General features: G+C 42.0%; 1 protein-coding gene across 1 annotated transcript in view; it reads right to left on the bottom strand.

Annotated features, from left to right (window-relative positions):
* gabrb1 (gamma-aminobutyric acid type A receptor subunit beta1) overlaps nt 1-27,713 on the bottom strand; it is a 64,695-nt gene extending 36,982 nt beyond the window's left edge. The window contains exons 1-3 of the mRNA XM_087170561.1: nt 27,156-27,713; nt 26,983-27,074; nt 26,817-26,884 (exon numbers count right to left, since the gene is read on the bottom strand). Of these exons, the coding sequence (XP_087026687.1) occupies nt 26,817-26,884; nt 26,983-27,074; nt 27,156-27,235 (240 nt within the window). The 5' untranslated portion in view covers nt 27,236-27,713. The remainder of the gene's footprint in view (nt 1-26,816; nt 26,885-26,982; nt 27,075-27,155) is intronic.
* Between the last annotated feature and the right edge of the window lie 205 nt (nt 27,714-27,918).

The following is a 27,918-nucleotide window of genomic DNA, read 5'->3' as shown; positions in this document are numbered from 1 at the left end:
GGCCACTGGTCAGCAGTGCCTCGTCACTGAGTTGGAGTTTCTGCTACAAACAGGTTCTATCGGGGCGGGGGGGGCGGGGGTGTTTATAGCTGCAGTGTTGACAATTTAGCTCTAGACTTAGAACTTTTTTCAAATGAACAGGTATAAACCTGGTTCATGACTGGACTGTACATGAATGCCAACCAGGGGCTTAGGGGTACCAAGCTGCTCTGGTTTCCCGGTTGCTCTGGAAGTGCAAGGGAAGAGGGGGCGCACTTCCAGTACACTGAGCCTTGCCTCCATTACAGCAAATAAAGTACTTTCAATACATGTATCATTATTACTAAAGGAGGCGGAGGAATAACTAAACATAAGACAAACTGAGCAGAGAGCAGGAGAGAGGGAAGTAAATAAAGACTAAACTACTGTGGATCCAGATGAGGCTGTTAGCTGTGACAGAGATTAAAAAATAAATATATTCAATTTAAATATAGCAGAAATATTTGAATTAAAAAGTTATAAACTCCCAAAAATTTACAGCCTAGCTCAGGTGTCAAGCTACCTTCACCTGCACATTGATTGATTCTGAAGGTGGAGAAGAGACAAGGACGAGTCCAGAATAACAAGGACAAGTTTCATCATTAGCAAACAGGAGAGGAGGAGGTGAAGGGCTGAAAATCTGAGAATCTGCTCAACGTCACTGAACAAACCAACAACTGAGGTGATAAAGATAAACAAGGCATTAAAAAAGAATCATGGTAAAAGCCCTGCAGGAGTTGTCTCTGATATAACAAATAATCAGACTTCAGGAATTCATCTGTTGCAGAAAGCAGTTTAGTTCCTGACTATATTAAGCTGGACTGTGGTACAATGAATTCTGGGTAAATTAAGAGTTTTTTCAAAATAAATAAAATGGCCTCCTAAGGAACCGCATCCAACAACTCAGCTCTGTTTACCCTCAGCAGAAAATGTTTGTCTTTTAGAAGAATTCAACCGTTACAAGGATGTTTTCATTTGGAAAAATTCAGCAAAGAGAAAAGAGAAAAAAAAAATTGCTGCAGTCTCTAAAAACTCTTTCCCTCCTCCTTGCTCAAATGATGAGCCATGTTTTCATGTTTTTAGCAGTTCGTTACTGCTCAGCGCAGGTGTCACTGATTGTTACCATGGCAACGTTGGTCTTAGACCTGAGTTAGCCTGGGGGTAAGGTGTCTAATGTTTTTGACTTAAAATAAGGCAGTCTTTATAATTGTGAAACAGTCTTACTAACATTAAACTAATCTATGAGCAAAATGAAGACCGGACCAACACCACAGACCAGTCTGAAATATCTCTGTGAGACCGGCCTCAGGTAACACAGAGGGAGCTGCATCGCTGCTCCTCCATCCAGCTCATGTGACGCGCTCAGCTGCATTTCAGATTCCACTCAGCTCTCAGCTCTCTGTTTCCAGCGTTCGCTGCAGTTTGTGAAGATGCTTATGCAGCATTTCAACAACCTGGAGGGAAGAAACTTTCTGAAAAAAAAGACAGGCGTGTACCAGAGGCACGTCTGAGCACTTCAACTGTGTGGTCACACAACAACGCAACCACCAGAGTGGTTATAGCACTGAGTGAACAAAACCACCGCTGCTTCTTTAACCTGCTAACTACTGGGGAGCAGTGAGAGCCTCACAGGCAGCTGTTTGTCAACCAGGTGTTTAAACTCAGCGTCACTGGGATTCACAGCACAAGTGGCAACAGGGAGGAACCAGCCTCTGGGTCCGAAATGTCCACAACGTTCATGTTGAGCAAAATATTTTTTACCAAACTGTCATGAATTATTATGGTGTTTACTGAGGATGACCTTCCCTGCATCACCACCATCATCAGGACAGTATCTCTGCCATAAAATAAGGGATGAACAATATCCAAAAAAAAAATCATATTAAAATTATCTTGATTTTGTGATGTGATATGATTTCAGTTGGAGAGGTCACTTTTTATTTTCATGTTCACTGAAACTAATATAAGAATCATGATGATGATGTGAGTTTTGTTGGGGCTTGCACCAAACACACACGTTCTTTTGTGTCTGGAGAATATGATCTGTAGGCCGAGGCGTCTCTGTAGCACCACAACGCTTTGTTTATAGTCTGTTGTGACACATTTTACCTTTATGAAAAAAATGCAGCTCTTCATAAAATGCTTTGAAGAGTTCACAGCTTTTGATTTAAATGGTTTGATTTCATTATTATCTTTTATTTCTGGCTCTACACAGTGAAACATTCAGCATCCAGCTGTACTGCAGTTTTACACTGGTGAAGTAAAATAAAGCGGCGACACTAACAGATGTGCGGCTGGGCTCAGAAAGAAAACTGGATCACTGTTTTTCAGCTGGATTGTCAGTTTGTCTCACTTCATTGATCAGTTTGTAAAGATGTGAATAGCCAAGCTGAGCCGATCAGAGATGATTCAGAGGCACTGGAACTGTTAGTGGACGATAATAAAGTGGAGATGACATCAGCTCTCATGAGGCAGCGGTGAGAAAGTGCTGCCTCATAAAACTGTGTGTGTGTGTGTGTGTGTGTGTGTGTGTGTGTGTGTGTACAGTCCCACCGGGGATGAAGACTTTCTTAGATTCTATTATTAGAAGCAGCTGTTCTGCTCCACCATCATCGCTGTGGCAGCTTCGTGTTTCCGCAGTGGAGCGACGGCCTGAACGTGAGCTACTGTTCTACATATGCACCGACCTGAAGCCTGGTGGCAGAGAGGCAGAGGTTTGCTGCTGCTACTGCACCACACTGCGCTGCACTCCAGGCACACGGAGGAACAGGGCAGCTCATGCCCTTGGTGTGTTTGCCTGTTTTTTTCTGTGTTGATGCGATGTGTGATCTCCCTCCGTGCTGTCTCTCTCTTCGTCTCTCTCTTTCTCTCTCTCTCTCCCTCTCTCTATCTTCCTGTTTCTGTCCAAATTCCACTGCAGCAAACAAACAGGCAGCGCTGCAGAACATGGGCACCTACGCCATGCTAACCCCACTGCAGTGTGCTGCTGTCTGACCTAATTCTTCCCTATCCTCAGCCATCTCTGGATGCAGCCTGGAACACTTCACAAGAGAGGGGGTGGGTTAGGTGGTGGAGTGGTGGTGGGGGGGGGTGGGGGTGGTGCAGTCCTTTTCAGACCTCTTCAACTTCAGATGTGAGAGAACTGAAACTGCAGCAGAGCTCAGCCATGACTGGGATACTCTGATCGCTTCATACGCTGACGAATAAACATGCATGTTAATCAATGTGTGCGGAAGCATTTTAGCCTCTTTTAGTTCATTGTTTTGAGCTCCTAGCTTCACTGTTCTGTCCAGTCTCAGACCAGCAGAGGGCAGCTCTGCTTAGCACTGAACCACAGACACAGTTAGGGAGCAGCTGGAGAACATGGTGGAGTATTTAGCCAACGAGGATCCAGATATTTCCCTCAGGAGATGGTGGAGACCAAACACAGAGCTAAAAGAAAGAGAGGGAACACTGGGCACCACCAGTCTGTGTCTATTATACAGTGATTAATAGGCAACTGTTTGTGTTGTTCACAAATGTTGTGTTTAGAGCTTTTTATACTGTTTTAAATTATATTTTCTCCATCTGTTATAGCCAACAAATAAAAACACAGAGCTAAAAGTAAAAATAAAAAACATTCTGTTTTTGTTTGTGTCTTTGTCTTTCTGTAAAGCACTTTGTAACCTTGTTAAGAAAAGTGCTATGGAAATAAAGTTTATTATTATTGTTATTTATTAAAGGAGCTATTTGTAAGTTTTGCTATTGCTACATAGCGTTAGCATTAACAACTGTTTAGGAAGCATTCTTGCTGAGAACTTCGGTGATTGTTGTGTTTACAGAACTAGAGGTTATAATACATCCTCGGAGCAGCTACCTCTTCAGGACAGACTGGACGCGACAGTGACTCGGTATCGGAAAGTTTCAAGATGGGCCAGCTGGGCCAGGGCTAGTTGGTTAGCATGCTAGCTTCGGTAGAAGAAAATACGTGATAGAGAAAAGAATTAACATTGGTGTCTGTTTCCACCTCTGGAGACAGCTGTTGGTGAGAAAAGGAATGAAGTTTGATGCTGAACTCACAACATTCCTTCTACTGGTAAGTAAACAGCCGCTAATTCTAACATTAGCTATTTAGCAATAACAGCATTTACATATAACTGACTCTTAACTCTTCAGTGAGCCATACTGGCTGACATTTCCCTTCATTACGATGAACACACCCTGTAGTTTAATTCAACCCACACACACTATTCTGCTCCCTGAAACACTCACTAAACCACCAAATGTGGATTAATCCAATGCTGAAAATAGTCCCCAACAAATGCAGTATTTCCTTCTGTTAGAGTAATGTTTGCTTAAAAATACAGTGACCAGCTGTTTTAGGAAATTACAGAGCCTTTTTAAAAACATATATATGACTACATAGCATACAGTATGATATCATATGGACACAAGGAACCACTGGGCTTGAGAAGTCAATACAATATCATCTAGTACAGAGACAAGACAAATGCACTGATCAATGATCAATATTTCACAGATTACTTTTATTTCTATTTGGTTTTATTCAGGAATTGTAGAATTATTAGAGCCAAGAAGCTCAAAAACAAAAAATAATTCAAATGACAGATGAGCTCTGAACATCAGAAAGCTTGATTCAACACTGACAGTAAACCCAGACTGCTCCAAATGTGTGGGTATGGGAAACTTTAGACAAAATCATCTGTAAAATGTAATGTAATACAGCAAATCATGCCTTGCGTCGACCAGGGACCAGTCACAGTTATACAGTGATCTTATGTCTCTAACAGCTGTTTGTCTGCAGGCCGTCCGGTCTCAGTTTCACTGAAACTGGAGACAGACTGATGAAGGGTTTCCTCCACAGAGTCCAGAGTCTATTACACCAAAGGAAAAATGTCTGCAGTGTTTAATCTGCCGCAACTTTTACAGTGTCTTTGCAGCCGTTTTAAGCACAGTTCGTTTAGCTTCAACATTCTGCTTCACCTGGAAACTTATCATGGAAACAAGCCAATCACAGTCCGGACTGTTCTGGTCTGGTATGTGGTTCTGTTCTCATCTGTGGTTCTGTTCTCATCTGTGGTTCCCCAATGGTGGAACAAGCTACCAAATGCTAACAGGCCAGTGGTGTCCCTCTCTATCTTCACCTAAACCTGCTAACCAACCAGTCCTCCAACCTGAACGACCACAGAGTTTGTTTGTTATAACCTTTTGATACGACCCATAGTAGAGTCTCCTGAAATACTGTCTCTATGGTGCCAGGTGTACTGGACATATGTCGCCATGGTTACAATAATTATGGTTTAGTTAAGTTTAGGAAAAGATGGTGATTTGGGTATATTTGGGTAAATAAGTACTTTCTGGACATTACATGATCTTTGTTGTCATGGTTACGTAAATAAACTTGCAGACTGTACCAAGGGTGGCGAACCTACCTTTGTCACCATGGTTACTATGATACTGATCATAGCTTGCTTAGGTTTAGGAAAAGATCAGGATTTGGGTTAAAATAAGTACTTCCTCAACATTAAACGATCTTTGTTGTCAAGGTTACAGTCATGGATAATAGAAACAACATAAACTTCTACTTTCACATGGGAATGGAACAGCGCTCTCCTGTGTCATATTCATCCATCCACCACAACCTCCTCCTGACGTGGACTTTGTCTCTCTTTAAACTACGTCACCGCACTTTTCCCTTTGCTCCTGTCATAATTACTACGACCACTAGATGTCGCCTAGCAACAAAACGTAACTATGGCACATAATAATCTGCTGCACAGACGACCTGCACGACCTATAGGCTTTAGTTTTACAGGAGGACTGTCTCCCTGATGTCCTCGCACTTCGCCTCATTGAAAAGATGCAGCACTTAGTACTTACATCAAGGTCTCCTACTGCACTGAAGCTTCAGTGACGTCCCTCACTTTGGATAAAAGCATCTGCCACATGAGTAACTGTGAATGCAGTGATTCATCAGTACTGTTGCTATGGTTACCTGCAGAATATCTTAAACTCTAATCTAGATTAAACCATTGACCAGAACCATCTCTTGATATAAGCTTTTGATGGGCATGTGCTAGCCAATCAGAAACAAGTTCTTCCCTACTCTTGTTATGATATAGAACAAAATGTCCGTCTGACTCAGCAGAAAACTGTGTCCATTATAAAGTCCATCCAGTTGTAATCTTACTGCATCACACGGACTGTACACATTTACGTGCTTCTATAGAATCAATACCGGTGACAGATGACACGATAATGCACAATCACACAGATGCTGACTCTCTGTCGTCTGCCACCAATCAGACCGTTTTTGCTGTTTGCTGTTTCCAAACCAACCAGCATGCTCCCATCCCTCCTCTTGTTTCCATGCCAACCCCAGCATGCACTCATGAACAGGTAGAGAGGAGACGATTCAATACAAGTCAAGGTTCTGGCAGGAGTGAACAGGAGGACAAAAGGAACGAGAAAGAGGAACAGGAGCAGAGTTTGACGGCTGTGTTAACGAGGACCGAGTGAATCTGGTGTAAAAACTGTTCCAGTTATAAAGTTATGATACTTATTTATTGTGGTTTCATTACACTGTCCACAACGGTGTGACGCGAACAGGTTTCATTCTGCTTTTGTATCATTATCAGTATTTGTGTTTTATTACAGGCTACAGCACATCACGATGATGTGAGGTAAAAATGCACACTGCCACAGAATGAATGTGCATGCAGAGCAGCGTCCGTTATATAGTCCACCTGCTGTGACATCACTCAGTGGGTGTGGCTAGAACATGCTTGGAACATGCATCAGCAGTTTCACGCTCCATGTGATGCAGCATGGTGTATGTTAACAGTAGGTTATATAAATGAACCAGTATATACCAGACTCACATCAATACACAACCACAGATCAACACACTCACTGTATCACACACAACTGTACTGCAGTCAAAACCTGAAGTTTCCCAGTAACTCTGTCCTTCTGCACTCTTGTGCCTCCACTGTGTGTGTGTGTGTGTGTGTGTGTGTGTGTGTGTCCCGATCACACTTAAAGCAACCTCAAACCTTCTCCAACTGAAGGAAATGTCAGGACCACTATGTGACAAACTGTCAGTGATCTTTATATTATCATAAAATCTGCTGATGGCAGCACAAAGTTTTTCAGAAGGTGATATGACTACTTATATAACGCACCTGTTTCCGTTTTATTAAGGCGTAAAGTTTTGTAGGGGAGACCAGGGATGGTTGTAACTCGGGTCACTTGTAACAACACCAATTTCTCCAATCAGGGACAAGCTATGAATCACCTGATTCACTCTCTACCTGCTCAAGTCCTTATTCCACATTATTCCCCTGTGACAGACAGTTTTAGAGGGAAAATAATATTGAGAAGAAAGTATTTTTCACTTCATTTGTTTTTGTAATAGCACTGTCTGATTTGTAGTTCAACTCTTCAAACTTACAGTATGTCATGTTTATTGTGAGTCTATGTAGAGATTTTTCATGTTAGTCGTCAGTGCTAATGTTTTAGCTGTTAGCTGTAAGTTAAGCTAGTTCATGGCTACAAGAGTCTGGGTTAGTTGTAACAACAGCATACACACACACAAAAAAGTAATTTAAGTATTGAAAAAAATTGTTGTAATCAAGTTTTTGTATAAATTCTTACGTCATAATGTTACATTTCACCCCAGTGAACTAACTGAACTAAGTCTAAATGGTCTCAGTGGTTTGTTATGTCATCAACAGCATTGAGTGACTGTAATGAGCCGTAGGACAAACTATACATGTGATGGAAATCCCATCACTGCCTGGAACTCATATCAAGTTAGCAGAATTATTTTCATAGTTTTCAAGCAACATCGTTAGAACCTCGAATGAATCATTTCTATCGGTTATGATAAAACTGTGCTCAACAGTATCACTGCGATAGTGGTCCGGAGACAGAGGGAGTCCATGATCAGACTGGTTCATCCAGATGATCACATCGACTTTATCTGGAAGTCAAACTGAAAGTGAACGCACCTGAAATGTTGCTGATAATCTCTCATTGTACAGGAACTATGTGTAGACACAGCAGTCAGTCGAAGCAGGAAGTGTCTTTACCGTCGACCTTTGTTTTCTCTCTCTGACCTGGTGGTTTGTTGACAGCCTGCCTGACTGTCTCACCGCTGGTGTTCGACTTCTCCGTGATGATGTTCACAGATGTTTCTGGACACCACATGACGTCATGTTGCTCTTCTTGTTAACTATCTCGTCTTGGACTGCTGAAACATTGACTTCATCCCTACTGTGGAGTTCTACTGAGTTGGGTCTTCAAACAACTGTTGTTCCAGACAAGAAAGTCATTATGGGATCACATTAAGTGACATCTTTTCTTTACAGATGGTGACTGTGGTATGGTCAGAGGGAAAGACTGGTCATGGCAAATGGACCGCACTTATATACAGCTTTTCTTAAAGTGCTTTACACTACAAACAACATTCACCCATTCACACACATTCATGCAGTGCTTTTTTTCTACATACACCAATGTTTCGTCAGGGACAATTTGAGGTTCAGCATCCATCATAGTCAAGAAGACTTTGACATGTGGACAGGAAGAGCTTAGAATTGAACCACCAACCACCTGAGTAGTGGATGATCGGTGATGGCTCCACCGCCTGAGCCACAGCCACTTAGATCGTGGTTAAGCTACGGCTAGGAAACTAAAACACTTGGTTGAAGTTTCAAAACTTTAAAAAATACACTAAAGATGAGGCAGCCAATCATGGTTAAATTTCCATCATCACCTTTCATTGTGTTGTAATTCAAACTAGAGTCTGCTCCTCCTCTTGGCTCCGTTCTCACACTTTAGAAAATCTAACCTGTGACTTTGGCCAATCACAGGTCTCTTCAGAGAGAGAGAGAGAGAGTTCCTATTGGCTGTTTCATGTCCCTTCAGATGGACATGTGTTGATATCAGTTTCGGAGGGAACCTGCTGTTCTTCACCTGGACAGGTAACTGGCTGCTTGAATGATGCTAACAGTTTAGCCTCCTGCTAAAGGCTCATGTCTGTGTTGCTAGTGTAACAGTGGCTGTGAAACAGAACTACAGTTAACGACAGTCAGATTTCCCACATACCCTTTCACCACCCTGACCTCCACACCTTCACTTCCTGTCTCACTACATAAATGAAACACTAATGCATTTACATTGAGTGTGGTACTGGACATAAACCTGAGGGACAGAAACAGCCAGTAGGAGATACAGGGCTGCTCCAACAATGACTGATTTATGAAAATATATTTCCTTTCTGTTTGATTCAGAGCTGTGAGGTTGAGGCAGATGCTTCATATAGAGCAGGATGACACTTACTGTAAAACCTACAGGCTCATATTTCAGCCGCGGCCTCGTGTTGTCCACAGCCTCATATTTCACTGCTGCCCAGCCGGCCGACCTCCCTGCCCAGCTCGGGTCAGCCCCGCTCTTCATCTTTCTTCTCAGAAATGCCATCTCTGAGCATGTGATCAGATGGAGCCCCATTAACCTCCTGTCTAATGGCTCTGTCTGTCTGGACGGGCTAACGAGTGAAAGCCGGAGCTGTTAAAAGGCTCATGTGAAGCCGGCCGGTCCCACATGGGAGACTAAATGCTGCCTAACACGTTTCAAGCTGTAACCAAAACCTGAAGTGCTGCTTAAACAAAGGCTTCACTCTTTGTTCTGAACAACTTGAGCTGGGAGGACACTGCTGCGAGCAGGACGGATACTAGTGCATGCAGCTGCTACATCAGTGCTTTAACTGTATGATGCAGATCAGGCAGGAAACGCTCTGCACATACAAACTCATACATGAACATTAGATTTGAGTTAAATCAACACATAAAGCTCAGAACATGAAGAGGAGGGCCATAGGGTTCACATGGATGCAGATGATTGGACCTTCCTGGTCAGCTGATGGACAAACGATGAATTTGATACATGAATGACCTCAGTCATCTAACACTGCTCCATGTGTTGTTGTTTGCATTTAATATGATGTGTTACTATTTTTTAATGAAAACAAACAATTTTTTTAATTCTTTATCTACTTTTATTATTATTATTTTTAAATATTTATAATATTCTCCATGGTAACTGTCTTATTTTTGTGTTCAGTATAATCATTTACAATCATTTCCTGTACCTGTGCCACAGGGTTTCTTTCTTTTACTTGAGTTAAAATACTGAAGTGTTTGATTTTAAAAAATACTGAAGTATTCAAAAGTATATTTTTTACATCAACACATTGTTGTATTGTTCCACATTTACGACTCTGAAACAACCTACTGACTGATATGATGATATGATACAAAGTCATTGGACCATAAAAAAGCTAAATTCATCTCCTGACTAAAAGCTTTGTTTGAAAGTAAGAGTACTTCATAGAATTGTAGAGTCTGAAGTACAATATTTGTCTTTGAAGTGCAGAGAAGGAAAAGTTTATAAGTCTCCAAGGAAAATACAGACACTGGAAAAACATACTGAAGTACAGTAGTCAAGTAAATGTCATCCTCTGCTAAAATGTAATTTTCCAGACGAGATCTCTAAAGATCTCTCTTCTCTCTGTTGGTTCTGGTTTCGCTGCTGCAGTCGTGCTGCCAATGTCACTTTCCAACCGAAGTTTAGAGGGACTTACGTATACGTGCAACCATGAATTGAAAGTTAAATAAAACTTGTATTTCTTTGCTTAATGATACTATTATTAACTTTAACTAGAGGGAAAACAGAGCATTAGTCTGATATGATCGTGTAGTGGGCTGATAAGATATTACACTAACAGACAAAAAGTAGCTGCAAAATCAGGGGTAAATTCAAACTGTATCTAGTGTTGTATTGTGTTGACATGAACAACATGAACATGTCTGCAGCAGATTTCATGTCTGTCTGTTTAATATGTTGTCAGGACATTTTAGTGTATATGAAAAAGGAAAAGTCAGCAGAATCACAGGGTTCATCCTCTGGGAGCCAATAACAACCTACAGGAGGCCGTGCAGAGCGGTGCAGATGTGACTCCATTCAAACTACACACAGTCACTGGATTCTTTGTTAATATTAAAGTATGGATCAGTGTGTGAAGAAAGGAGAAAGCATCTGGAGGTCTGTGCAGATTCCCATTCTGTCATCACAGCCGGACAGAACATTGTTCTGGAGGGGTGAACATCATGTTCAGGTCTGCACCGCTCATCACCGTTAAATACTCCTGGCAATTCTACATATCTTTTTTTTGTTTATGGAAGATTGATTGATTCACCTGCTGTTGGATTCATATGTAAATGTCAGTCTCAGCTACACTGTAAGGTCTGTTCAGTGAACTGGTCTGATCTACACTGACTGACAGGAAGAGGCAGACGGGTCTGAGCGATGACAAAGTTGCAGAAAGTGTCCTACTGAGAATAAATTAACTCCTTGTTACGTGAGTGTTGATGTTCATCTGTTTTTATTCTTACAGTGGCTGATCACTAAGGCTTCACATGTCTTTGTGATTTGTAAAAATATCTGTTATACTCTTTGTGATTGTTTCTATAAGAAGCTTATTTAATGGATGCAGGTGCGAAGCTGATGGTTCACTGTAAATGAGGCGAGGACCTGTACGCAGTGGGTCCTCATACGGCCTGTTATAGAGATGTATGGAGGTGCAGGACAGATCCAAGAGGAACCTGAGACAGAAGGGCAGATTGTACTGAGGAGAGAGAGTGAGTGAGAGAGAGAGAGAGAGAGAGAGAGAGAGAGAGACTGACAGCTTGATAAAGTGATTTCAGAGACACTCTGATCTGGACTTTTATTGTTGTGAGAAACAGTGAGGGAACCAGAGTCCAGCAGACATGCAGGTACTACACCACTGCCAAATCCATTCAGAGCGGTGGGGGCACTGTTGTGGGCGTACTATGGGGGTGAAATCAACGACAAGCATGAGACCAGGGCTGCAGTCGAAAAGTCATAAGTTTTCTTATGAAGGTTGAAACTGAGTGAAATGAGCTGAAGTGTCTGAGCAGCATCATGATCAGAGCTGCTCCACTTCTCTACCTGAGGAGGAAAGGAGCTTCAGTGCTTCCTATCTCATCTCCTTCAGCATAGGAAACACCGGAGCTTCCTTTACCAGAGGAAAGGAGAAATGCCGTCCCACAATGCCTTGCTGCAGCAACATTTAAAGCGACGCAGCGTTAGTTTCTCCACAGCAGAGCCACATACATGTAGAAACAACAGAGAAACAGTTTAATGTTTGTGACTGGATCCAGAACTGAAGGAAATCCCTGTCTGATCCACTGAAGCCCAAATCCATGAATATAGATTTATTCTCTTTAAATCCAGTCAGGAGTCGTCATGAAGAACAAGCAGCTTGAATTTATACTCAACAATATCATCATCATAACAAAATACTACAGCTATACATACATGTTGTTGCACTAAATCCCCTCCCACTGTGTCGAACACTAGAAATGAATTTTTTCTACTTAACAAATGTAGAAATGTCAAAATGTCTATGACAGGAAACTATAAACTTATGTCTGAATATAATTCAATCTGATCTCTTGCTCAGCTCTTTATTTCTATTTAATTATCATCTTTACTTTCTTTATTTGTATTTTTATTTCATATTTAATACTTCAACATTTCAGTCCTGTTTGTTTTGTGTTTGTGGTTAAGAAAGGAGGATTTATTGTCCACGATCAACCTTTATCTAAAATATTCAGCTAAACAAAAAAATGCATTTTCAGTCTTGCACAGGACGGATGTGAACAACTATAAGGTGTCATTTACAAACAAGTCATGATCCTTGAGTTTGCCTTTGTGTTATTTAAGTTAAGAAGCCGAATCCAAACCACACAACACCAACATAACAGTGTGGTGTGGGAGAATAGTTACCAGAAATGTCCAGGTAATAATCCAGGTAGGAATGACATTTTCTGTATGAAATATCTAATGAACCCTTTTCTCTTCCTATCATATATAAAACAGAATCCAGATCAGCTTTAGTTATATGATGGTGTCAAGACGTCATAATGCTTGAAGGAAACATACAAATTTTTATTTTCACACTATCTCCAGATAGTTCTGTTTGTCCCGGGTTTATAATCATACCATCACCCAAACACACTGATGACACGTCTCACTGAGGTGATGACAGTAAAGTCTGTGGTTTATCCACAATAATAGGAACACTGCTGAATTTTTCAGAGTAAAAGCTGAAACTTCTGATACAACATAGACCTGGACTGAGCCCAGATCTGAAGGAGCTGTTGGAGGCAGGACACATCCTGACACCTCCATATCTTCTCTGTGCAGAGATGAAGCACCATCTGCACAGCTCCTCATAAATCCTCATCCTGAGCTGGTGCCAACACATCAGTCTGCAGGACGATCGATACCGGGACACGCAACTCTGTCTGAAGACGCAACAAAGCTTTGTGGGGCGGTTTGTGGGACAGTTTCAACTTACATAAAGTATGATGAATACATGAGTACGCTATATTAAGAATAAACAAAGAAATAACTGAGATAAAGACACATGCAGATGAATGTGCAGCTGCAGGACTCAGACTGGTCACTAACTGTTATTAAGATGGATTCAATGAGTGCTAATAGACAAAGCTATCAGATCACTGACTAATATCTTATTAGCTGGCTGTCAGTGTGATGCACAGATGGATGCTGATGGGGCTGAAGGCAGTGGAGGCGTTTTCATTAACAGCTGATGAGCTGATTATTGCTGATCACTTGTGCCGATGTTATTGATTGATTCTGGCAGCAGCAGCAGCAGCAGCGGCGGCGGCAGCTCTCTGCAGTTTATATGTGTCTTTAAAAGCACACATCACTCATAAGACCTGAGCACAGACAGAAGAGAGTAAACTGTTGGAGCGGTTCATGGTGGTTACCGTGACAACAAATGCACAACTCAGAACTGTTAAGCTACAGATCGGCTGTAAACAGAGGGTCTGATGTGGTCCAGGACCAGAGACGGTCAAAGTGACCGGGCTGCAGTGACCTGCTGTTAAAGTAGAACACGGGGTTCTTGAACAGTGTCGGAGGAACCCTCGCTCCAGCTGAGACAGAGTCCCTGTGTGTCGGTCCGTTGAGCTGCATCAGGCCTGTGGACTGTACATGTCTCACCACGCCCACTTCACTTATTCACTACCTCTATACCAGACCCCCTGTAGCCCCCTTACAGAAAAACACACAATTTCATATGTGAACCTAAATTTCACATTAGTATTTCACACGTGTCTATTTAAATTCACATGTGAAAGAGTCAAACTTATGACAGTTGCACATGTGAAGTGAACCTAAGTTTCTAATGTGGACACACACGTGTATCTTAAAATTCACGTGGTAAAAACACATGTTTTTAGCTTTATAAGTGCATGGCAATTTTACATGTGAAAAAGATAATGTGAAGAGAAAAGTCCCATGTTATGCAGTGTTTTCACATGTAAATCTAAGTTTCATGTTAAGAATGGGTTTCACATGGTTATGTATTTGAGTTTCACATGTAATCCCAAAAATTTCACAAGGGAATTTACATTTCACACATCACACCACGAAATTATTCCAAAACCACGTTTCCCATGTGCCAGTAACATGTTTTTACATGTTAAATTTCACATGAGCAAAAATCACATGTACAGATGTTCACATGTAATTACATGTGTCCATGTAATTTTGCACTTGAAATTCTCAATGATTATAATTAATAACAAAAATGAATTTCATTTGTACAGCACCTTTCATACATATACTGTACATACTATAGTGCATAGCAAACTGATATTCTACTTTTGAGTCGACTATATACTAATCCATGGATGCTACTTTTTCCTGTTGCATTGTGGGATTTTATTATGGTTAAAAAATAGAGCTTACATTTCACACTTAGAATTCAGGCACAATAAAATGGCAGAAGGTAAAAACCCAGTGATAAGGTTGGGGATCCTGCCTAAGACAGTCTCTGCTGTGTTTCCATGGTAACAAGATGAGTTTACCATGTTTCTATGCCTATTTTGAATTAATCGAATGATGACATGCTTAATGCTATTTGTCATGACACACACAACACACAGCAACATGTTGCCGCTTACTGCCACGAATTAGTGAGCTGTACCTCATCAACTATAGACACTTTGCAAAAGAAAAGAACATCACCTGTAGAATCTCAGACTTTAGAGACATAGAGGAAGCTACTAATCCCAGTTTGTAATGACCGACTGTCTTCAGATGAGTCAGAGGTCCTTGTATTTGCTGAGAATGCTGAGATATCAACTGACTGAAAATGACATCCACAAGACAACAGTGTACATCCAGACATGAACATGTGCAGTGGTCCTCTCTGCAGGGAGCACTGTGCATCAACCAGACAGAAACAATGCTACAGCCAATCAGTGTGCAGGCTGAGACCTCATGTCAAATCACTGTCACTTCACTTCACCAGCTGCTCTCATTTCTGACAACTCAGCACACCTGATGACTAAGACCAGTGTGACAATGATCTGAAATCCTCCTTGTAATCTGTTCACCAAGTTCAGCTGAGCTGTACAACCATACTGGTCCTGTCCTGCTGGTCTCCCTGCGTTTGTCCAAGTGCGACATGAGAAAAATCCTCAGGGGAATCGGAACGGCTTCTTCCCCCTGGCACCTGAATGAGGTGACGGGCACAGGGATGAGAAAAGTTGGACCATCGATCCAGCTCCAGAGCAAGAAAGGTGGACTACTGGACAGATGGCCGACAGCTGGTATATGGATATTCATGGTCTCCAGATGATGATTTATATTAGTACTCAAAAAAAATTCAGGGGCCACACCCTTCGGAGGACATGGTCTACGAAGGTGTGGGACTTTGTAGCCAAACTGAAATGAGACGGTCTTGTCCACGGAGAATTCACACTTTGCATCACCAGCTGTGTCTGCCCATACCGTTGCATCTGCAGCGCAGCTCCTGTCGCCTAGCAACCTTGACATCATGTAACTTTTTTTCCACAAAAACTTGAGGTTTTTGGCTATAAACAGTTGTACCGTTCGCTGTTGAACTGAGCGGAAACCTAATACTTACATTTAAGTGTAATCCTCGGGCTCTGTGTCAGTGTTGTTTGCTTTCATTACCGGAGCGCAATGAATCTTGGGATAGGTTGGATCCTTCGTGGCCCAGGAAAGAAAGGACGCATTTGAAGGAGCCTTTGAAATGGGACAGTCATGCTGCAGTGTCACAATCAGTCTTCATATGCAGCCTCTGAAAGAAGCCCCTGAACTGGTACACAGCCATGGTCTCGGAGGATGAACCTTCCCTGTAATTCCATCCTCAGAACAAACCTCATATCATAAACTAACAGGCTACAATGAAACCGAGCAGCTTCATATTCTCCTGGGGGTAAAACTTTTGGTTTGTAATGCACTCACCTGAACACTGCAACATTTTCATACTGTGCAATGTAATGAACCCTGCAGTCAACTGATTATTAGCTTTGACTGTAACCAACAGGTTTTCTGACTTTCCCCAGATGCTTCTCTCCTTTTTTTATACTGATGCCATAAACTCTGAACATTCATCTCTTTGTGAACATCGTCCTGTTTCTTACAGACTTCTTTGCAATAAACCCAGTGATGCATATACACTCAAGGAGCATTTTATTAGGAAGACCTGTACACCCGCTTATTCATACAGTTATCCAGTCAGCCAATCATGTGTCAGCAGTGTATAAACTCCTGCAGATCGATGTGACCTCAGCGATTCATAAATGTTTAGAAAGGTTTAGATATTATTGTATTTGATTCTATTTGATGATTCAAGAACAAGTGATGCGGCCACTAAACAGCAGTTCTGTTTGTCATGTGACAGTTTTATTGGTCACATGACAAGGGTCAATGTACAGTGAGCAAAGCAGTGAGATGAGGGTCGGAAATATTGTGATATTCGATACTATCAAATATCGACCCAGGCCTAATATGTCAGGCACAGTTTACTACAATACTCATGATCCTCAGCTGCCTTTTCATTGGAGAAGGAGGAAGTCAGAGCCACTGCACTGTAAATAGTTCAAACTAAATGAACAGAGAGTAAAAAGGAACTACTGAACGTGTCATCAGAAGTGTAATCTTTATCTTCTTGACACCTGAGATGAACCTTCTTAACACTATTTCCACAGAGACAGTGTGTTCTGTCACCTCTCCAGGAGTCCAGACCGCTGAAGCTGTGTTAGTATTAACAGTGTAAAGAAAGTTTAAAAAAAAGTCAACATACAGTCACAAACACAACAGAGTATGAGAGCGGAAGGTCAGTTAGAACATGTTGTAATGTGGATGATAAAATGATAAAGGTGCAGAGAGATGCACTGAGAAATACATCTTCTTCCTCAGGTAAGTGAATGAAGCGCACCCCACAGAGAAGTGTGAATGAAGTTATCAGAGAGATAATGGTTTGACCTATGAGAAGACTGAGAGTTGTCCTGTCATGTGACAGGAAGCTGCAAAAGAGGTGACGGGGGACCTTACATACACACTCTCCTCAAACTCATGCCTCTCTGTACACACTAAACCTCTCAGCCAGTCTCAGACCTGGAAACAGTGAGGAACATGAGCAGTCAGATGATCAGACAGGCTGTAAACAAACCACAGTCCATCCACATTAAACCAGTTTATATGGATATGAACCTTAATGTGAGTGAACCTGATATATTCACTGCACTGTAAAACTAGTATCTGTTAGTTTCAAGTAAAAATGCGAGTTAGAGTTTGTCCCACAGAAAAACATGACTCTGACTGACATGCTAGTTTAATGAGCAGTTTGTCTCTTCCTGTCTGACAAAGGTCTGACCACCTCATACTTTAAATACTTCCTCCTGAGAGCCTTGTGGTATCAGAGCACTCTGTCTTCTTTATTTATTTAATATCATTAATTATAAGTGAGTAAGTTAATGAAGCTGTGGACCAAACAACCAAAACAATGAGCTGAAAGAGGTTAAAGGAGCTTGTTTTGGTTTTGCTGCATAGCTAACGTTAGCATTAACATCTGTTTACTTACCAGTCTAGAGGAAATGTTGTGGGTTCAGCATCAAACTTCATTCGTTTACTCACCAACAGCTGTCTCCAGAAGTGGAAAGCAATACCAATGTTAACTCTAATTTTGCGTCTATTTCTGTCACTTATTTTGTTCTACTGAAGGTAGCATGCTAGCCAGCTAGCCGCATACCAGGCCAGACCATGTTGTCACTTTCTGATCCCCAGTCACTGTAGCGGCCAGTTTGCCCCATGGAAGTATTATAAGACCTGGATGCAGCGCTGCCGCTCTGCCTTGCCGCCAATTATTCCCATTGGCCACTCGCGGTGTTGCAGCGAAAAATCCCCCGCGCCCGAAAAGCATTTTTCCCATAGACCACAGTAGTAAAAAAGAAAAACTGTTGACAGGACACCTCCGGCTGTAAACACAGTCAATTATTAATCTTTGTCTTTTACATTTTTAATCCTTTTAAACTTTGTAAAAAAATTTCCAAAGCCCAGAGAAGTATTTTTTTTCTGGATGACGTCAACGCTGTGTACATGCACTCACCAGCCTGTCTTCCACTCACAACAACCACATTCATTTAGTTTATGGCTTAAACTGTCTCAGTGTGGTAAAATGAAACTCTGACGTCACGTCCACTGGGTTGGCTGTGATGGCCTGAGATGATGCAACCTGCTTCCCTTCTCCCACCAGTCCCTGAGGGAACGAACCGTCCTGGACATCCTCATCGTCATCCTTCATACTCCCCACGTCGACATTGTGTGTTCAGTATACACTATGCTAAATGTTCAATGGCATTCATTATCATTTAAATTAAATCTTTTTCTTCTTTTTTTATTTTTATTTTCTTATCTTTTTTGAATCAAATATCTGGGACAGTAATACCTGAGTTCTATGACAGCTACATTTGTGGACATTGAAATCCTGCGGTTATGTCGAAATATTGTAAAAGTATTGAACTATTTCAGAACAAAAAGTCACACCATGCAGCCTGGCAGAGAGTAGTCTCAAAAGGATGGGCTTTGCTTTCACTTTTTTGCACTAATTTTACATATACAATCTGAAATAACAGTGACTTAATTAATAAATACATTTAAATACGAGTAAAACTGAAAAGACTTTGGTGGATCAAAGTGGTAAGATGATGGAAAACAAATCATGGACAAAATCTCAGTGTAAAAAATGACCAAAATCAACACATTTTATTTGATATGCTCCACTATAAATAAGTAGTAGGCCTATAAGAATACATAGACATGCTATATGAATATAAGTAAATCCCTTGTGATAATTTTATCTGATAAGTTGTAATATCTGTTACATGCAGCATTAATTTCTTATAAAAAAATGCTAAAAATAACAGGTCAAACTAAATATTTTTGTCAGATTATGATTTATTGTTTTGAATCCAAAGTGATTTTAAGCTCTAATGCTTTTAACTGAATGACTCGTTTCCCCTTTAACATCACCATTAACTGTCAATGGGAATTTTCCTTGATATTAACGATCGTAGGTTTAACACCATCTTACTTTTCAGAACATTATCTTCATTGGTTGTTTCCGTTTGTATAAATTGATGATTTCAAGCCCCGAGCAAGTCCTGTAGAAGTGTATGTCATATATTTAAATCTATAGCGATAACAAAAAGCCATCAGTTGTTCTCTGTACTGTGTATGCCATCATGTTATGTTACGTCTCGTTATGTCTTGTTTTGTTATCACTTTGTCTTTATCTTGCTTCAACAATAAAATGAAAAAAATAATAATCTGCACCACACTGGGGGTCTGGCCTGGATTTAGAGAACCACTGTTTTTACTACACTTGGGATGATATTCAATAATATCAAATATCACAATCGTTACTGCCATATGTGATATTTAATTTATTTGCTTGCTGTACATTGTATCTTGTCATGTGACAAATGCTGCCACTAAAACTTTGAACGTTTAGTGGCAGCATGGCTTCTACCTGAAATATAATCTACAATAAAATAATAATTATTAATGATAATATCATATATGTTATGATATTTGGGCTGAACTGCATGGAGATATTAAATGTTGGATATCATCCAGGCCTAGTTTTTACACCAGAGGCAGAAAACATGATGGTGTTGAGTTCAGGCGTCTGTGGAGAATCAGACATTGCTGCTTCTGTGACACTTTGACTCTTTCAGATTGTCAGTTTCTATGTGCAGCAGATTTAATTTAGACTGACAGGGTCTGTCTTCAACATCTCACCTACTGTAGTGAAGAGAATTTTAAATAAATTCTCACTTTTACAGTTTCTGAGATTTTTCCCTTCAGATCAATAAAGCGTCTCAGTGTCGTCAGGTTTTCAGGCTCCCGGTCTGCTTCACTCCCGCAGCGTCTGGAGTTTCCATCAAACAGCACCAGTCTGTCATCATCCTTGTCTTCATTACACAGTCATTCAGGACGCCATCAGTCAGAGCCCCATGAAGACCAGTATGGGTAACACAGTTATCACAGATCTGGACTCCTTCCAGTTTCCAATGAAAATTGTGACAGCTCCAAGTAAAGCTAATAAACAATTCATAACCTGGACTCACAATGACGCACATCATTAACTCCACAAACACTGTCTCTATTTACTTGAGCAATTTCACAGTCTCATATACAGATGACTTATGTATGAGAGCTGTGAGTGTAAACAGAGGAACAGACTCTGTCCTGATACAATAAACACAATCATTCAATAAAGCGCTTTACACACACACAGATTAAAGTCAGAGAGTCGGTGCTGTCCTCCAGTCAGCTGCATCAAATCACCCTGTTCTTAATATTCAGTCATTAACTGACAAAGTATCAAACCTACATTTAAAGCATGTTGGTTCAGTTCTGCAGGAATAAATCCTAAAAACATTTAATCACTTCCTGTTCTCTGGTCCTGAAGTCTCGGGTTCTTTGAATGTGTTTTTTTGGTTAAATGACTGAAATAAGGTCTGACTTTAACAAAAGCTCAAGACATTTTCACGTTTTATTCTACAACATAAAATACATCAGTAAATAGCCCAGTCCTGATTTCTTTAAGCTTTTAAAAAAAAGGCTGGTTGCTAACAAGTATAGATGTACGGACAATCTTGCCATCCAAACAAAGTTAGATGAGTTCCGAATTGCACGCATCATACCTGGAGCCTGAAGGCAAGTTTGGATCACAGGACTGCCTTTACAATTCGTCTAAAAACTATGTGCCACTCTGCCTGGGCCTACCTGAGCCCTGCCACCCTTCATGGCAAGGAGTGGTAAAGGGGAAACGTGGTAAAAGGGGCGTAGACAGTGGGTCAGACTCCATATTCTGTCAGCTAACTGCAAAGCTCAATTATAATAACAAATGACATATCTTATGGCGACATAACATAACATCTACACAATACCCTTGACCTTGAATTTGGCTCCCCCAGTCTAAATGAAACTGCAGAGGTTTTCACGTTGACTCACCAGTCCAACCCCGACCCACTAACGTTAGTGATTTGGACAACACAAGCTCCAACACTCAGCCTCAGGCTACGTCCTCACTGGGGCTGAACAACTAAAAATATCAATATCACAATATGTCCAAGTGAAAAATCCAAATTAGGGATGGGCACTTGAAGAAATTTCCTTGATCGATCATCGGGAAAATTAACAATCAATTATCAATTCATTATTAATTTTAATCTTTATTTCATGAAGAAATTATAGTCCAACAACAATCCTCTTAAACAAGGGAGTTAAAGTTTAATTGTTTAACTGTTAAACAGATAATATTTTTTTTTTTTCAGTGAAAGTGAAATGTAATCATTCCAACTGATATTGTGACTCATATCACGATCACAATATCGGCTAAAATAATCGTAACATGATAGTTTTTGCATTTTGTTTCATCTCTAGTCAAAACTAATGTGGTTCAGTTTTAAAACGCTTCCCTATTGCTACGTTTACATCTGGCGTCCACATCTGGAGAGCTCGAGTCTCTGAGACAGACTTTCAGAAACTCTGCTGGTTCGTTTGGAAACTCCAGGTTGTGCTTCAGTCTGGAGCGACAGAAACTGAGACTTTTGGAAACGATGACTCAAGCTGTGTCCTGATTCAGGGGCCGCATCCTTCGGGGGCTGCTTTTGTAGACCGACTGCGTCACAGCGGCGCGACTATACCGTCCGAAGGCTCCTTCAAATGCAGCCGAGAAATGTGTCCTTCCTTCCCTGGGCAACGAAAGATCCAACAGGTGGATCCTTTGTGGTCCAACCTATTCCTAGATTCATTGTGCACTGGTGAAATGAAAGCAAACGACACGCACAGACAGCCTGAGGATGACACTTTTGGTACAACCGTTAAAACCAAGGGCTTTAAATCCTCAAGTTTAAACCTCAAGTCTTAAAAAGTTACAAGGTTGCTAGGCGTCAGAAGCCGGTAAGGGCGGGCACAGCTGGTAACACACGGTGAAAATCCTCCATGGACCAGACCGTCTCATTGCGGTTCGACCCTAGTGGTCCACAAAGGGCCACACTTTTGTAGACCACGTCACCCGAAGGTTGTGGCCCCTGAATCGGGACACAGTTTACGCCTCTGCTCCTGATCGAGTCATATCAGTCACGACTACCAGACAGCGGTGAATGTAACATGGATGGAAACCAAAGGTAACACCACCAAATCATCTGGATACAACCAAACTGATGAATATGAAGAGAGACTGATAATCACCGCAGTAATCGATCATTAATTGTAATCGAGGTAAAAGTCGGAAATAATCACCGGCTCTAGTCTGTATGCTATTAAGATTCTTGAACTGGAAAGATGAAAAGATATGATTTTACTGCACTAACATTTCATTTTATGAAAATTAAACTTAACAGCTTCTCTGTCTTCTGGACAGAGAGAATCTGCAGCTCTGTGTTTTAGTGGGAAAATATTTCAAGAAACATCACAGCTCCAGACCCAAGTCCTGGGATCACTACCAGCCCTCAACCATCCACATCAGCCACACCTAGACTTCAGCGCTCCAGCTCCAGGAATATGATGGATATGATAAGCAGAGTCGCATCAATTATTTAGAAGTGAAGAACAACTAACCACAATTCTCAGTCTACACACATCCTCTGAGACACGCACACACTCAGCAGGTTCAGGCTCTCAGAGGAGAAGAGAGAGGCTCCAGGACCAGAACAGCCCACCGGCAGGAAGGACGAGAAAGACGATATGTAACACACACAGTAATGAACAACATATGACATGGATCCATCATCACAGGCTCGGCTCCTCTTTGAGCACCACTTTCCTGGAGCTGTGTCTGAGCTATGCTGCCGATCGTGACTGATCCAGCTGACGTAGCGCCACATCAAAAACAAAACACAACTACACCGGGGTCTGCTGCATCTGCATCTGCATCTGCATCTGCATCTGCATCTGCATCTGCACGCAGCAGGACAACCAGTACTGCAAGAAGAACAACAGTGGAGGAAGCTCAACACAAACTATTCAAAACAAGACTTAGTATTGATACTTCAGCAATCTGCCCCTGGTGCCCACATATTTTAGGAAGTCGCTGAGCCTTTTTTTAAAAGTGGAACTATATATACAGGACACAACAAACTGAGTGCACAGTAACTGTATCATATTGAAGGATATTGTACTGTAGGATATTTGATCTCATGATAATGAGTGCAAAAAAGACTGTAAAGGAGACTGTATAATCTAAACCTGACGTGATATAAATTTGGATATTATTGAGTGATAAGAATCACTGGACCGTAGAGTCTCTGGCTGGTGTGCATATTAAAACACATGGATCCACCATCTAACCATTTATTAGGTCAGGGGTTAGGCAATGGATGCATGAATGGTGAACAGATGGATGGATAGATGGATGGATGGATGATTTTCTATAAAACAAACAAGATGAAAAACTCTACACTCTCCTAAATGAAAACAATTTGCCTTACTTACACTTAACTCAAATGAAATATACTAAATGGCTCCAACGTATGATCTGCTTCCTCAAAGGAAAGTATCAACAGCTGCTTATACTTCCGGATCTGTTAAGATACAAATACACTAATAAATTCAAATTCATTTTATGTAAACATAAACGATAAGAACCTTCAACAATGGCAAATCATTTCAAACAACATCTAACAGTGGCAGCATGGTTTCAAACAAAGGGGTCTGTAGAGAACACACCCACCCACCCTCCACCTACCTGATCTCCTCGCCTGGTCTTCAACAGGTGAGTCTCTCCACCCACCCAGTCTCACGCAACCGATTCGAGAGCTTGAGATTCTTGAACAATTACAAACATAGGCTACACTGAAAATGTGGACCCAAAGTACAAAGGTCAGTACAGCTAAAGCGATCACACCTGTAATTTCCAGTTAAAGCTAACTGATGAACAACGTTATAAAATAAGCACCTCAGCTTCCTCACTTCTGATCTGGGTTGTGTCTAACGGCTCCACACGGGGAAGAGCTGCCCGAACAATAAGAAACCAGACGGAGAGGGTCCAAGAGCATCAGCAGATACTGAACCTGTGGAACAGGTTCAAGACAGATCTGTGGAAACTGGTGTCTGAGTGACAGATCAGACATGAAGTCAACTTCGACAGACGGGCTCCATGAAGAAAAACCACTGCTCATAAACAACAATAAACTTAACCAACATGAAGAGAAGCCAAAACACATTCGTTTGGATCAGATGTGGTTGAGCAGGTTTGGTGTGGACCTGGTCAGGACCACCACAGATGACACCATGAATGCAGGTTTCTATAGCTAAATGATGAGAAGGCGACTCGCGATCTGAAGAAGCTTCCAGCATGACAAAGATCCAAACACACTGAAAAAAAATCACAAGAGTTTTAAAGAAGAAAATAGTGAAAACCACCACTCAGCCATGTTCGTCTCCTGACTTGAATCCAAAAGAACGACGGAAGTATTTTAAAGTGGAAGGTGGAGCAACAAACCCGCAGCAAAGAGCAGCTGAACAGACTCATCTCCTCGTGTTAGTCTGGTGTCATCTATGACCAGGACGATCCAGTCTGTCCTCACAGAAAGAAGAAAGGTGGACATACAGAAAATAAAAAATAAATTAAAAGAATGTATTGTCACCAGTGAAGGTGGACTGACTATTGTTGGTTCTTCAATATGAAACTTTCATTACAATTTAAGCAGTCAAACATTTCTGGACTTTGGCTAAAGGCAAATAAAATTCTATCGAATGCACAGGATTTATAAATATTTGTGTAATGTTCGTAGTATTACATACTGCAGGGGTCTCCAACAGGTGGCTACCAGGAGCTCACCCAAAGGATCAGACAATATAGTCTGTACAAACCATGGATGTATAGTTCCAACTCCAACACAACTTCACTCAGTTAATCCGCTCCAAATAAAACTGAATCAAATACACAGACACAAATACACTCTTCAACACCTGATCGTTATCTGTCAGCTGTCAGTCACATGAGTTACTGTAATAAGTTTGAAGGCGACATGCAATGATAAGAACTCCTCTGATAACAGAAAAAACTTTTCAATAAACAGGAAATATGTTGCCATGGATACAGTGAGTTAAACTGTGGGCTTCAACTTGAGACCCATGTTTTGTTTGTTTGTTTACATTTTGATAAATGAAGTGAAGTGAATGATCTACGTTAACTTCCTGTTTGTTACGAACCGTTGATGAACTGACAACTATCACTGATCAGTCATTGCAGTGGTGTTTTCATGTCTAATGTTAGTTTCACAATTTTTGGTTCAAAATGTGAGTTTTGGATATTGATATTTGATGACTAAATGATCTTATTGATCTGATTTGGTTTGGAGATCAGGTTGAGTGTTTTGATACAATATGTGAATAAATGTGATCAGCAATTTAAGACATGAGGAGCTCTCAGGGTAGAAAAGGTTGGAGACTCCTGACATGTTGTGTATGTGAGCAGTTTTTAATTAATGACTTCTTCAGTAGAAACCTCAGTGAGTCAGAGACACATGAAAGAGCAGCTGGTTGGACCTTTAACATCTTTGTTTATCATCAATAAAGACATGAATATAAGTGGATGTATGAGCAGATAAGGGGAAGGAACAGACCCTGGTCTATATGTAAAGCTGCAGTACAGCAGCAGCAGCAGTGTGTTAATAGATGCAGACCTACAGCCTGAGTTAAGTCTGACTGTCTCACATTCACTTTCTCTGCACGTGCGCCAGCCTCACAGCTGGTTCCTCTGTGAGGCTCTGATGGCGCGTGTTCCCTGGGCACCTTGGCAACCACTGCCGCATGGACAGCTCGTATGAAGTGGTCACATCATCATATTCTGCAGACACTCTGCTTCTCCGGGGCCTCCGTCCTCCTGTTGACTCACTGACAGTCGTTATGTAATTACTGCATTAAGGCAGAGAAAAAAAACCGCGCGGACGGAGGGACGGAGCGTCTTTATGGCCGTTTCCTGCACCTGACTGAGACTGCTCTGACACCGGCTCTCCACACATGCTGGGCCAGCAATGTGTGCGTGGAATCACTAAACACCCCCCACCCCCACCCCCCCTCTCTGTCTTGTTAATTCTCTGCTTCCGCCGCTGTGACACCGCGGGGAAGTACTTGATGCATACGGATTGGCTTTGACACATTGCGGATCTCTCCATGGTACTGAAGGGGGAGCGAGGGGGGAGGGAGGAGGGGGGGATCTTTTTAGTCTCCTTCAGGAGCGGTGCTGCACCAAGTATGTGAGCCGGACTGACGCCGGTTTCTAACCCTCTCCATCTGTCACGTGGAGGCGGTCTGTGTCTCATACTGCAGTCAGAGTGGAGGGAACTCACCATGTTGACTTCAGACACCATGTCAATACTGGCGATGTCTATGCTCATGCCAACGTCCACGGGGGCGCCTGTGGAAAATGTGATGCAGAGCATTAGTAAGCAGCGCAGCGCCCCGCCGAGCGTCATATGAGCGGGCTACAGCAAAGACCGTAGCGGCGGCTCTTACCTCCGAAATCAGGCCGCAGCCGGATGTCGTAGCCCTTCAGCAGCTTGTCCACGGTGGCTTTCACGTAGGACATGTTGCTGGGTTCATTGGCGCTGAGGCGAGAAAAGACATTTCAGTTGAGAGACAGGGAACAGGCCTGTGACATGACATATGATGTTATCATCAGAGCTCACCTCTGCGCCCCGCAGACCACCGCCACCAGGAGGGACAAGCATAACACCCCCAAGAATCCGCGCTCCACAGTAGTCCACATCACTACCTACTCCGACCCCTCCGACGACTTTGACACCAGGTTTCAGGGATTCAGATTCACACTGTAAAATTATTCCAACAGCAACGCATGCGCGTCGTTTCACCAACATCCAAGCGTCGGTGTCGAGGTGAGACAGCGCGGGTCTGGAGGAAAAATCAGCCGCGCAGGAAGAAAAAAAAAACCCGCTTGTAGGCGAGGAGTTCACCTGAAGAGAAGAGGCTGGCACATACAGGCTCCCAGCATCCTAGATGTCAATACACAGACCCCCCCCTCCAGCACCCCTCTCAGCCTGTTCCTGCAGACGCAGTGTCCGGACCTGGTCTGCGTCAAGCCGGTCTTCCCGCCCGCTGCCGCGCAACCTGAACAGCTTAAATAGTGAGCGCTGATCCCGGCTCTCCGGTCACCTTTAGTGAGGAAGGAGAGAGAGGAGGGAGTGAGAGAGAGAGAGAAGGAGAGAAAGAGAGAGAGGAGGGAGAGAACAGAGAGAGAGAAGAGGAGAGAGAGAGAGAGGAGGGAGAGAACAGAGAGAGAGAGGAGGGTGGAAGAGAGTTGGGAGAGAACAGAGAGAGGTGGGGGGAAGGATGGAGAGGGGGGGAATAGAAAGAGAGAGGAGGGGAGGAGGGGGAGAGAGGGAAAGAACAGAGATTGAGAGAGAGGAGGGGGAAGGAGGGAGAGAACATAGA

Source organism: Seriola lalandi, unplaced genomic scaffold (genome assembly GCF_002814215.2).
Source record: "Seriola lalandi dorsalis isolate HSWRI2012SDOR001 ecotype SW California unplaced genomic scaffold, Sedor1 jcf7180002054953, whole genome shotgun sequence".
In the NCBI taxonomy this organism is placed as follows: Eukaryota; Metazoa; Chordata; class Actinopteri; order Carangiformes; family Carangidae; genus Seriola; species Seriola lalandi.
Note: the sequence above shows the minus strand (reverse complement) of the source record. Positions and strands in the feature narration are given on the sequence as shown.